General features: G+C 40.4%; 1 protein-coding gene across 1 annotated transcript in view; it reads left to right on the top strand.

Moving 5' to 3' along the window:
- Positions 1 to 13,446, top strand: part of wdr43 (WD repeat domain 43) — a 49,928-nt gene extending 36,482 nt beyond the window's left edge. Inside the window, exons 15-17 of the mRNA XM_014126147.2 lie at positions 1,961 to 2,030; positions 12,274 to 12,332; positions 12,735 to 13,446. Of these exons, the coding sequence (XP_013981622.1) occupies positions 1,961 to 2,030; positions 12,274 to 12,332; positions 12,735 to 12,845 (240 nt within the window). The 3' untranslated portion in view covers positions 12,846 to 13,446. The remainder of the gene's footprint in view (positions 1 to 1,960; positions 2,031 to 12,273; positions 12,333 to 12,734) is intronic.
- The last annotated feature ends 434 nt before the right edge of the window (positions 13,447 to 13,880 follow it).

Genomic DNA, 13,880 nt, shown 5'->3' with positions numbered 1-13,880 from the left:
CACTCACAAACTTTTACAGATGCACAATTGATAGCATCCTGTCGGGCTGTATCACCGCTTGGTACGGCAACTGCACCGCCCTCAACCGCTAGGCTCTCCAGACGGTCGTGTGGTCTGCACAATGCATCACCGGGGGCAAACTACCTGCCCTCCAGGACACCTACACCACCCGATGTCACAGGAAGGCCAAAAAAATCAAGGACAACAACCACCTGAGCCACTGCCTGTTCACCCCGCTATCATCCAGAAGGCGAGGTCAGTACAGGTGCATCAAAGCTGGGACTGAGAGACTGAAAAACAGCTTCTTTCTCAAAGCCATCAGACTGTTAACCTCTTACATCTAGACGTTCCGCTAGCGGAACACCTGCTCCATTATCCAATGATGGGCGTGGCGCGAAATACAAACTCCTAAAATACAAAAACTTCCATTTTTCAAACATATGACTATTTCACAGCATTTTAAAGAAGACTCTCCTTTATCTAACCACACTGTCCGATTTCAAAAAGGCTTTACAACGAAAGCAAAACATTAGATTATGTCAGCAGAGTACCAAGCCAGAAATAATCAGACACCCATTTTTCAAGCTAGCATATAATGTCACCAAAACCCAGAAGACAGCTAAATGCAGCACTCACCTTTGATCTTCATCAGATGACAACCCTAGGACATTATGTTATACAATACATGCATGTTTTGTTCAATCAAGTTCATATTTATATCAAAAACCAGCTTTTTACATTAGCATGTGACGTTCAGAACTAGCATACCCCCGCAAACTTCCGGGGAATTCGCTAACATTTTACTAAATTACTCACGATAAACGTTCACAAAAAGCATAACAATTATTTTAAGAATTATAGATACAGACCTCCTCTATGCACTCGATATGTCCGATTTTAAAATAGCTTTTTGGTGAAAGCACATTTTGCAATATTCTAAGTACATAGCCCAGGCATCACGGGCTAGCTATTTAGACACCCGGCAAGTTTAGCACTCACCAATATCAGCTTTACTATTATAAAAGTTTCATTACCTTTTGTTGTCTTCATCAGAATGCACTCCCAGGACTGCTACTTCAATAACAAATGTTGGTTTGGTCCAAAATAATCCATCGTTATATCCGAATAGCGGCGTTTTGTTCGTGCGTCCCAGACACTATCTGAAATGGTAAATCAGGGTCGCGCGCGTGGCGCAATTCGTGACAAAAAAAATCGAAATATTCCATTACCGTACTTCGAAGCATGTCAACCGCTGTTTAAAATCCATTTTTATGCCATTTTTCTTGTAAAAAAGCGATAATATTCCGACCGGGAATCTCCTTTTAGCTAAACAGAGGAAAGAAAACAAAGCATTCGGTCGACGCGGGCACGCGCCTGAGTCTCACAGTACTGTAACCAGCCACTACCCAAACACGCTACTTTGTTTCAGCCAGAGCCTGCAAAGCCACGATTCAGCTTTTTACCTCCTTCTGAGACCCTATGGCAGCCGTAGGAAGTGTCACGGGACAGCTAAGATCCTCACTCTTCAATAAACAGAGACAAGAAGAACGACACCTTGTCAGACAGGCCACTTCCTGCCTGAAACCTTGTCAGGTTTTTGCCTGCCAAATTAGTTCTGTTATACTCACAGACACCATTCAAACAGTTTTAGAAACTTTAGGGTATTTTCTATCCATATGTAATAAGTATATGCATATTCTAGTTACTGGGTAGGAGTGGTAACCAGATTAAATCGGGCACGTTTTTTATCCAGCCGTGAAAATACTGCCCCCTAGCCATAACAGGTTAAACAGCCATCACTAACATTGAGGCTGCTGCCAACATGGACTCAAATCTCTGGCCACTTAAATAAACGGACTTAAAGGTATCACTAGTCATTATAAATAACGCCACTTTAATGTTTACATGTTTCCCCACTTGTGGCAACCCCTGCCTTTAAATAATTTCTTCCCTCCACCAGGTGGCGACAAGCGACAGCGGCAACGAAGTCAAAGACGTGGACCACACGGCTAAGCTTGTCTATGAAGAGGGTAATGGCCACACTGCCCACTTTCTGTTTCTTTTTTCCATTTTCTCTTCATACATTCACTATCACTCTGTGCATTTCAGTTCCTTTTATATCCTTCACTTCATTGACACTGATTTGAAAGCGCAGGAGAGCAATTTAATGTTAGCGCAAATTAAGAAATTTTAATGCACCATTTGTCCCTTTTTTTTTATATAGCTGGGCAACGGCACACATTTCAACAAATAAACTCCCGGTCTAAATGTGTTTGCATGGTTACTATTAATTACCATGACTTGTTTACCAGGTTTGTCTGATTTGTTACATTAAATAGTTTAGTAATGACTAAAACAATTTATGGCAATCATTCGTTTTTAATCGCTAATAAAACTGCTAGCCATTGGCTGCGAGAAGCTGAGAACTGCTAGCTAACTGGCAAACAGTAAACTTCAGGACAACAGACTCCAAGAAATTGGCAGATGGCCTTCTTGTGGCGAAAGTAAGAACTAGAAAATCCAGGATTTTTTTATAGACGATTACTAAGAGGAAAGAAAAGGTAAGAATTTGTAAATAACAGTTTATTGTATTAAAATGCTAAAATTCTGCAAACACCATATGCATTAAGGGAAAAGATGCTGGCTCAAATAGAAGCCTGTCTTTAATCACCTGTTTCCAGTGATTTTAAGCATATAAACGCTGGGGCTATTAAAGGAAGATTTACGGTAATGGATTGACACCAATGGTAGAGACATTGTATTTGATATACGCAAAGGATCTCCTCTGACTAAGCTGTCTCTTTTACTGTACCATGTTGCATTGTTATTCCTAGCTCTTTCTCTTCTCTAATTGCTGGCATTCCAGGACATTTGCATATCCTTAGTCAGACTGGCTAATACACAGCAGGGCACGCCAAACTATGATTACTCCTGATACTGGGTGACCGACGCCACAGTGGTGGCGTTCAATTCAAAGCCCCCCACACGTCTTTTCAGTGAACAACACTCGACACTGTCTCTAATTATAGCGCTGTATACCATGGTTTATTGAACCGCATGGAATGTATTTTCATGACCTAATTAGACGCGTTCCATTACTCCTGCCGACGGTATGGTTTGGCTTCATAAGTTCATAAGTATTGTTGATCAGGTGGCTGTGCTCTGAAGCCTGTTGCTGCGGGTTGGGGATGGAGTGTGTGGAGCCAGTGAGGAAAGCCCTGGATGGGCTGGGTAAGGCTGCAACAGGTTGCCGTTTTGTAGATTATCAGGGCACTCAGTTGTAGGGGATGTTCATATTTGCATTTCTGGTTTGGAAAGCAGGCTTCATTTATTTATTTTATTTTTTACTACTGAGTGGCTGCAGATGCTATTCAGATTTTTCTGGTCCCTTCTGCCCGACAGCTGAAGGTCCCTAAGCTTCTCCACAGGTAGTGGTTTCTCTTCTTTACGCTCACTCTGCTCTACTCATAGAGAACAGGCTACTTGGGTGACGGGTGCTTGTTGTATCAAAGCTGAATTAATGTTGGCAAGATTCCATATTGATGGTGTTCTACGTAACAAAGTGAATATAATAGCGTATAGGGATTTAACGATTAACTTTAAGGTATAGGGGGCAGTATTTTCGATTTCGGATTAAGAGCGTGCCCACAGTAGGCTGCCTAATACTCGGGCCCATAGTCAAATATTTGCATATTAGTAGATTTGGATAGAAAACACTAAAGTTTCTAAAACTTTGAATGATGTCTGTGTATAACAGAACTCATATGGCAGGCAAAAACCTGAGAAAAATCCGACCAGGAAGTGGGAAATCTGATGCTTGTAGTCTTAAAGTCATTGCCTATCTAACACACGGTGACTTGGGGTTCATTTTGCACTTCCTAAGGCTTCCACTAGATGTCAACCGTCTTTAGAACCTTGTTTCAGGATTTTGCAGTGAACAGAGAGCGAACAAGAAGGCCGGGAAGTTGGTGACTCAGAAAATGACATGAGTTCATGTGATGAGGTAGCTATGTTCCATAGCGTTTTTCAAGACATTGGAATCGTCCGGTTGGAATATTATTGAAGTTATGTTAAAAAGGCCCTAAAGATTGATGCTATACAACATTTGACATGTTTCTACGAACGTAAATATAACTTTTTGACTTTTCGTCGTGAAATATTTGGCGCGCTTCCTACATTTGGAGAAGCTTACTGAACGCGCAAACAATGAGGTATTTGGACATAAATTATGGACTTTATCGAACAAAACAACATTTATTGTGGACCTGGGATTCCTGGAAGTGCCTTCTGATGATCATCAAAGGTAAGTGAATATTTCTAATGCTATTTATGATTTTAGGTGACTCAAATGGCGGGTATCTGTATTGCCTGATGTATTTTTCTGAGCGTAGTACTCAGATTATTGCAAAGTGTGCTTTCCCAGTAAAGTTATTTTGAAATATTTCACAGCGTTAGCATAAAGGAGATGTTCATCTATAATTCTTTGAATGACAGTTTAATATTTTATCAACGTTTATGAAGAGTATTTTTGTAAATTGTAGTGCTGTTTTGGAGGCAAAATATTTTATCAACGTCACGCGCCAATGTAAAATGCTGTTTTTAGATATAAATATGAACTTGATTGAACAAAAAAATGCATGTATTGTGTAACATGATGTCCTAGGAGTGTCATCTGATGAAGATCATCAAAGGTTAGTGCTTCATTTAGCTGTGTTTTGGGTATTTGTGATGCATGCTAGTTGCTTGGAAATGGCTGTGGTTATTTGTCTATGTACTCCTAACATAATCTGTTTTGCTTTCGCTGTAAAGCCTTTTTGAAATCGGACAGTGTGGTTAGATTAACGAGAGTCTTGTCTTTAAAATGGTGTAAAATAGTCATATGTTTCAGAATTATGACATTTTGTGGTTTTGAATTTGGCGCTCAGATTTCACTGGCTGTTGAATAGCGTGGGACGATTGCGTCCCACCTACCCTAGAGAGGTTAAAGCAACACTACCAAAACTATTTCTTAATGGAACAATCTAAATAAAATCTGAATGATTGAAAACTTGTATCCACTCTGGTAGGCTACACAACTGTTACAACCACAATTTTCCACACTAATAATGACCCAGCATTTAACATTGGTTGTCACTCAACTAATTAAGCTTATTCGACATTGCAAAAGCCTTTTTACAAACGTGCAAAAGCCTTTTTACAAACGTGCGAATGCCGACTGTGCCATGTGGAAGTATGACTAGCCTATTAGAGCAGGACATGCCTACCCCTGAGCAGCTGTCTCCAGCACTGGGCACACAGTTATCTGACAGTAATACGCAGTTACATGCGTGACAGTTTGTTAGGCTACTGAACTGAAGGAGAGGGCTCATCAATTGTCACAACAGGTAAGGGTTGTTTTTTTTAAATAAAAATTTCAGTAAATAAACAATCGTAGACTTTTTGTTTAGGTTCTCTGACTTATGCGTGCTTAATTTGGATCTGTTTTTGCTCCCGCGGACCGGTGCACTCATCTTTAACATTTGAACCGGGGACAAATGCTTATCGGTGAATTGTTACAACCCTAATAGTATAACATTACTGTAAGACAAACGGCACCTAATTTCTTAGGAGATTTTAGGATTGTGTGACTGGTTACATTTGTCTCGTGGCAAACTCAACAGCATGCACCACTAGGCAAAATATGCATTAGTTGAAACTAAGCACTGGGAGGCTATATGCTACAGTTAACACAATCTGCTCACGGTACAAAATTCAAAACACAAACGCTAGATCTAAATGCATATCCCCATGGAACTGACAGATCCAATGGGTATGCAGATTAGTGCTCACCCCAAATTGTCTTTCTTTGGTTGTTAGGCAGTTGCTCGATCGAGATTGTTTTAGGTGAGTTTATATATGTACAGTGCCTTCGGAAAGTATTCGGATCCCTTGACTTTTCCCGCGTTTTGTTACGTTACAGCCTTACTCTAAAATAGATTTTTTTTTACTCCATCAATCTACAGAAAATACCCCATAATGACAGTGTAAACGGGTTTAGAGTTTTTTGCGTCCTGTTTCCATTGATCATCCTTGACGTTTCTACAACTTGATTGGAGTACACGTGGTAAATGCAATTGATTGGACATGATTTGGAAAGGCGCACACCTGTCTATATAAGGTCCCCACAGTTGACAGTGCATGACAAAAGAAAAAAACAAGCCGTGGGGTCAAAGGAATTGACCGTAACGCTCCGAGACATGATTCTCGGCACAGATTTGAAGGGTACCAACATTTATTTTTGCAGTATTTGTATCTATTGTCATACAGTTGAAGTTGGCAGTTTACGTACACTTGGGTTGGAGTCTAACTCTTTTCAACCACTCCAAGTTTCTTGTTAACCTCTCTTGGGCAGGTGGGCCACCCACGGTTCACACTATTCAACAGCCAGTGAAAAATCAGAGCGCCACATTCAAAACCACAATGTCATAATTCAAAGTTCTCAAACATAGGACTATTTTACACCATTTTAAAGATGCGTCTCCTTAATGTAACCATGTTGTCCGATTTCAAAAAGGCTTTACGGGGAAAGCATAAAGTTGGATTATGTTAGGACATTTCCAACACAAGAAAAACCACACAGCCATTTTCCTAGCAAGGATAGTTGTCACATACCAGAAATTCAGCAAAAATTAGCATTAACCTTTGACGATCTTCATCAGATAACACTCTTAGGACATGTTACACAATACATGCATTTTTTTTGTTCGATCAAGTTGACATTTATATCCAAAAACAGCCTTTTTTACATTGGCGCGTGATGTTCAGAAAATATTTTGCCTCCAATACTGCCGGTGAATCAGCACTACAATTTATAAAAATACTCATCCTAAAAGTTGCTAAAATATTAAACTGTTATTCAAAGAATTATAGATGAACATCTCCTTTATGCAAACGCTGTGACAGATTTAAACAAGCTTCACGAGGAAAGCACACTTTGCAATAATCTGAGTACTGCGCTCAGAAAAATACACTAGGCAATACAGATACCTGCCATTTTGGAGTAATCTGAAATCATAAATAGCATTAGAAATATTCACTTACCTTTGATCTTCATCAGAAGGCACTTCCAGGAATCCCAGGTCCACAATAAATGTTCTTTTGTTCGATAAAGTTTCTAATTTATGTCAATTTCACATTAAAATAAAATGATCCTAACTGAACTAAAATGGGATTTTTACTAGGATTACATGTCAGGAATTGTGAAAAACTGAGTTTAAATGTATTTGGCTAAGGTTTATGTAAACTTCCGAATTCAACTATGTTAATCAGGGGTCCGAAACTGGTGGCCCCCTTTTTGAAGGCGCTCGAATCAATTTTCCAGAAACAAAAACGCACACAGTGCCCTCCACTAATATTGGCACCCTTGGTAAAGATGAGTACAACCGGCTGTACTCGGTCTTGCATTGAAATTTTCACAAAACTAACTTTTAAAGTAAAATAATTAAATGAAAAAACATCTTAACATGTGTGCCACAATTATTGGCACTCCTTCATTTAATACTGTGTGCAACCTTCCTTTGCCAAGATGTCATCTCCTATAATGTGTAATGAGGTTGGAAAACACATGGCAGGGGATCTGAGACCATTCCGCCATACAGAATCTCTCCAGATCCTTTAGTTCGGAGGTCCATGCTTGTGGACTCTCCTCTTCAGCTCATCCCACAGGTTTTCTATGGGGTTTAGGCCAGTGGACTGGGAAGGGCATGGCAACCTTGATTCTGTGGTCAGGGAACCATTTTTGTGTTAAGTTTGAGGTGTGCTTTGGTTCATTTTCCTGCTGGAAGATCCAACCAAGGCCCAGTTTAAGCTTCCTAGAAGAGGCAGTCGGGTTTTGATTTAAAATCTGCTGGTTCTTGGAGTCCATGATACTATGTATCCTAATAAGTTGTCCAGGGCCTTTGGAAGAAAAACAGTCCCAAAACATCAAAGATACTTCACGGTGGGGATGAGGTACTTTTCTGCATGATTATTTTTCTGGCTATGCCAATCCCACCTCTGGTGTTTGTTTCCAGAAAGCTCTTATTTTGGTCTCATCTGACTGTTAAACCCGGTCCCATTGAAAGTTCCAGTAACGTTTGGCCAACTATAGGCTCTTGAGTTTGACAGCACAGGCAATTTTATGGCAAACCTCCCAAACATCTTGTGGTTACATAGTCTCCAAAACTTCCAGACACCACCTTTCTGACCCAACTAACATCTACAATTCTCCAGCTGTGATCCTTGGAGATTATTTTTGCCACTCTAACCGTCCTCCTCACTGTGCGTGGGGTTAAGAGACACGTGTCCTCTTCCAGGCTGATTGTTAACCTTTTCCAGTTGCTTTAAACTTCTTAATTATTGCCTTGATAGTGGAAATGGGCATTTTCAATCGTTGAGCTATATTCTCATAGCCATTTCCTGATTTGTGCATGTCAACAACAATTGTCGCACAGCATTACTGTATTCTCGTGTGTTTCCCATAGTGATGGTTGACTATGGGAACTTGGCCTGTATGTCGCCTCATTTATATCCCAGTGAAACAGGAAGTCATGGCTTACCACTTCAATCACTCAGGTGAACTTAAACATGTAAAATATGCATGGGAAATATACTTACATTTTACTCAAGAATTTCTAGGGGTTCCAATTGTGGCACATGTTTCGGAGAATAATATTTATTTCATTTAATTAAAGGTTAGGTATTTTGAAAGACCAAGAGGATAAAAAGCAGACATTTTTTACAGCAAGTTTTGCTCATATTTACCAAGGGTGCCAATATAAGTGGAGGGCACTGTGTGTGCGCGCCTACATGCATACAGTGCCAGTCAAAAGTTTGGACACCTACACATTCCAGGGTTTTTCTTAATTTGTATTTTCTACTTTGTAGATAAATAGTGAAGACAAACTATAAAATAGCATGGGAATTATGTAGTAACCCAATAAGTTTTAAACAAATCAAAATATATTTGGTTCTTTAAAGTAGCCATACATTGCTTTGACAGCTTTGCACACTCTGGGAATTCTCTCAACCATCGTCATGCGGTAGTCACCTGGAATGCATTTCAATTAACAGGTGTGCTTTAAGGTCTATCAATCTGTAAAATGTCAAGAACTTTGAATGTTTCTTCAAGTGCAGTTGCAAAAACCATCAAGCGCTATGATGAAACTGGCTCATGTCGACCACCACAGGAAAGGAAGACCCAGAGTAACCTCTGCTGCAGAGTATAACTATATTAGTTACCAGCATCAGACATTGCAGCCCAAATAAATGCTTCAGTTCAAGTAAGACACGTCAAGTGTTCAGAGGAGACTGTGTGAATCAGGCCTTCATGGTCTAAAGGACACCAACATGTAGAATTCAATGCTGCAATACGCCACTGGGTCTGGCTTGCGCTTAGCTCCACTTTTTTTTCACAGGACAATGACCCAACATGCCTCCAGGATGTGTAATGGCTATTTGACCGAGAGGGGTAGGGTGGTGCATTAGATGACCTGGCCCCCTACAATCACTCGACCTCGACCCAGTTGAGATGGTTTGGGATGAGTTGGACCGCCGAGTGAAGGAAAAGCAGCCAACAAGTGCTCAGCATATGTGGGAACTCCTTCAAGACTGTTGGAAAAGCATTCCAGGTGAAGCTGGTTGAGAGAATGCCAAGAGTGCAAAGCTGTCAAGGCCAAGGGTGGCTACTTTGAGAATCTCCCATATAAAATGTATCACTTTTTTGGTTACTACGATTCCCTACGTGTCATTTCATTCTACAATGTAGAAAATAGTAAAAATAAATAATCCTGGAATGAGTAGGTGTTAGCTTTTGACTGCTACTGTATATTTAGGATGTCAATCGGAGTTTCAATTTACTGTTGAGCGTTAGAATAGTAGAATACACAAGGTGCAATTTTTGAAATTTTTGGTTGTGCATCAACTGTTTCTCACTGATTGCCAGTCAATTATCCCATGTCAGCTAAGATTTTTTATATATCTCAAATCAAATTTATTTATATAGCCCTTCTTACATCAGCTGATATCACAAAGTGCTGTACAGAAACCCAGCCTAAAACCCCAAACAGCAAGCAATGCAGGTGTAGAAGCACGGTGGCTAGGAAAAACTCCCTAGAAAGGCAAAAACCTAGGAAGAAACCTAGAGAGGAACCAGGCTGAGGGGTGTCGAGCATTGCTGCTTATCCCTAAGCAAATCTCCTACAGCTGTATGTCCCAAGCTCACTGGCTCGGAAAACTCCTGAGGTCCCCGAAATATTTTATACAATGTTGCAAGTTCATTGGCTAAACATGACATGTCTGCAATGTGATTTATAGCAAATGTTTGTATCGGGATATTTTCTACCTGCCGGCTGTTTTTATTTGTTGGCTTTATGTAGGCTATTTTTACATGGTTGGCAATGTCAATAGAAGTTACTTTGTATTTTCTTTTGGATAGAGTTGTGATGTAACTACATGACAATGATTTTGAGATGAGGTTACTATAAATGAAATGTAACTCGCTAATGTGCATGTGAAAACCATAACTGCAATCCAGATTGGTAAAAATTGTAAGGTAAATTGACATTCCACATGAATGGTAGCAGACTCCTCATGAAGCCTATTACCGGCATCTTCAGGAGAATGACAGAATCTGCTAAAACCAGGAGGAGAATAGTCAGGTCAAGTTTACATTTTCTGTTTTATCTAGATCTCTGGTGCCCTCGAGGCATTCGTCTTTTTTCATCAAACCGTAAGCTTAAAGCATCAGACAAGCTCGACGCATGTAGTTGATTTTTATTAAAACATAGGTGTCTATAAATGTCAAAAATGTATTGGTCAAAAGAACAGACTACGTTTGGTCGACCGAGACTGTCGGGACAGCCCTAATGCAGATGCTGTATGGACTTTCCTGTCCTTTTTAACTTGCCACTTTATATTTCTTTGAGGTCACATGTACCCCAGACATAAAACAAGGTCCTTATGTACCTCAGATTATCAAAATCGTATCAAATTCTAAATCTGATCATGCAGAATTTCTTTGAAGACGCCCTAAAGGATTACACCCTCACGGTGGCCATTCTGTTGAAGTGTATTCTCCAGAGGGTTCAGTGTTTGCAGCTGCACCTCTCCATTTGTGGTTATGTAGAAGTGAAAATAATAAATCCGTTCTGTATTCAAACACAATTCTCTGCTTAGCTGCCAAACAAACCCTGAACTTTGCCGCCACACACACCATCCTCCCTCTGTATTTCTCTTTACTATGAGTAGTGATAACTAAATAAATACTGCTACTCTATACAATATAGCTGACTTCCTGTTTGCATTTGCTTTCGCTACGAATTACATTAAGCAATCAGTCAAGACCCCAGTGTCACAGCACAGCCGCACTTTTATTTGGGGGGGGGAATTCAAATGCAAATAAGGATGTTTCCCCAACAGCATTCGAGAGGATGTGTGCACTTCAACACAGGGCTTTGTTGAACAGTTTATTCTCCTCACGTAACTCTTATTTTCCCTCTTTCAGTGTGTTCTCGGTCTTTCTCTTCCTCTATTTCTCTGGTGGTCTCCTCTTTCTCTGTTCTGACTAATCAATATACACTGACAAATTGAAATGCAACATGTAAAGTGTTGGTCCCATGTTTTATGAGCAGCAGTGTTCCATACGCACAGTTTATTTCTCTCAAATTTTGTACATATTTGTTTACATCTTGTTAGTGAGCATTTCTCCTTTGCCAAGATAATCGTTCCACCTGACAGGTGTGACAAATCAAGAAGCTGATTAAACAGGATGAATATTACACAGGTGCACCTTGTGCTGTGCACAATAAAAGGCCACTTTTAAAATGTGTGGTTTTCACTACACATACCACAGATGTCTAAAGTTGAGGGCATGTGCAATTGTCATGCTGACTGCAAAAATGTCCAAAAGAGCTGTTGCCAGAGAATTGAGTGTTCATTTCTCTACCAACATTTCAGATTTGTCAGTACGTCCAACTGGACTCACCACAGCTTCTTTACCTGCATGATCATCTGAGGTGGGGGTGGGGGTATTTCTGTCTAATAAAGCTGTTTTTGTTGGAAAAACTCATTCTGCACCCCTGCCCAGTCATGATCCATAGATTAGGGCCTAATATGTTTTTTAAATTGACTGCTTTTCCTTTGAGTTGTAACTCAGTAATTTCTTTGAAATTGTTTATTTTTGTTCAATATAATAAAGCTGTAAAGTGTCTGGACTGTGGCTTTATGACTGACGGCTTTGTTTTGTCTTCAATTTAGAGTCCTCTGACGAAGACGATGCTTCAGGTGACGAAGGTCTTCCAGATGAGGATTCTGATGTAGGTGGTTCTGATGACCCAAAGGGGCTGTGGGTGGGATGGAATACAGATGGATTGTTAAACGCTTTATCAAGTAAATATGAAGGTTTCCCAATCCTTGTTCTGTGGACCCCAATGGGTGCGTGCATATTTTTTACCCTAGCACTAACACTCGATTCAACTCTTCACCAAGCCTTTGCTTAAGTTGGAAACAGTTGGTAAAAAAACAATATAATGTGCACCCCTATGGGTCCATAGGACTAGTGATATTTTTGGGTGGAAAGGAATATTATACAGTGATGTGTTGTAAAGTGTACTTTTGCTCTTGAACCAACACATTCTCACTGACATTGCGTTTATTGGAAGGTTGACGTATGATGAAGCGTGAAGTGTCTCACTGTTGTGCGTTTCTGGTCTGTGCAGAACTGGGAGGAGGATGAGACTATGGATGATGAGGCGGAAGGCATGAGGATGGAATCAAAAGTGAATGGCGATTCTGACATAGAACCGGGGAACGAGAGCGAGGAAGAGTGACAAGCGAAGGAAACCAATTTAACAAAATAAACTACAAATGGACCTGAGATTTATATGTACTTTCATTTATTTTTATGCTTTGATTTTATCAGAACAATGGTTTTACAAAAAAAAATGGGCAGGCAGTGGTTGGTGTATGGCGGTGAGGCCACAACCAGGGACCTCCACTATGGAGGCGGTGTTAAATACCCCCCCCACCAACCTGAAAGCCCCATATTTTGAAGCTGTACGAGGGTCAAGTGCCATGCTTCTCCCCCAATCGCCGCCTTTCTCTACTTGATCTGTGGTTCTGGGTGTAAACCATGTGTATGTGACCATCGTCCGCACTGCTTGTTCCAGAGAAAAGGTGTACTTGTTGCCAGACACGGGCTGCATATTTCCTGCATAGGACTCTGGTCAAAAGTAGCTCACTATGCGCCCTTGTTCTAAGTATTTAACTATACAGGGTTCCATTTGGGATGTAACCATGACTAACTAATAGGTCATGTCCCCAGTCAATGTAAATCAGTATGAACAGTAGTGTTTTGAGTCCCCCTCTTTCCTGAGCTACCCACCCCTCCCCCAGGTTTCTTGGTATTAAATAAAATTCTTCTATAAAGTCTCCAAATGAAATTTTTTATTTTCTGAATGTGTTTTTGGGGTCCTTAACTCCTTTTGTGTAATGATTTTTTTTTGGGTGGGGGCTTGGCAGTCAGTGTCCACTGCCTTTTAATCATAGCTGGAGGGGAGACTGGAGAAAATAGATGTGAACTCTGCTCGATTTAGATGAATAAATGGGTGGTCAAAGGGTACTTAAAAAAATAAAATAAAAAATTATTAGGCAAACGTGTAGAATGCTGTTTCGGATGCTAGTTTACTTCTTGAGTAAACTGACTGACTGTTCTTTGATTTAGTTTAACATTCACACTGATTTTCTTCAAGTAAACTAGTATCCAAATCAAGAGCAGGTCGAAAAACGGGGGATGGGTACACTGGCCCCGTTCGACAATACCCTCGAACAGAGCCAACCAGGCAGGATATTACCCCACCCACTTT

The sequence above is a fragment of the Salmo salar genome, chromosome ssa11, assembly GCF_905237065.1.
Source record: "Salmo salar chromosome ssa11, Ssal_v3.1, whole genome shotgun sequence".
NCBI lineage: Eukaryota > Metazoa > Chordata > Actinopteri > Salmoniformes > Salmonidae > Salmo > Salmo salar.
This window is presented reverse-complemented; position numbering and strand designations above follow the sequence as displayed.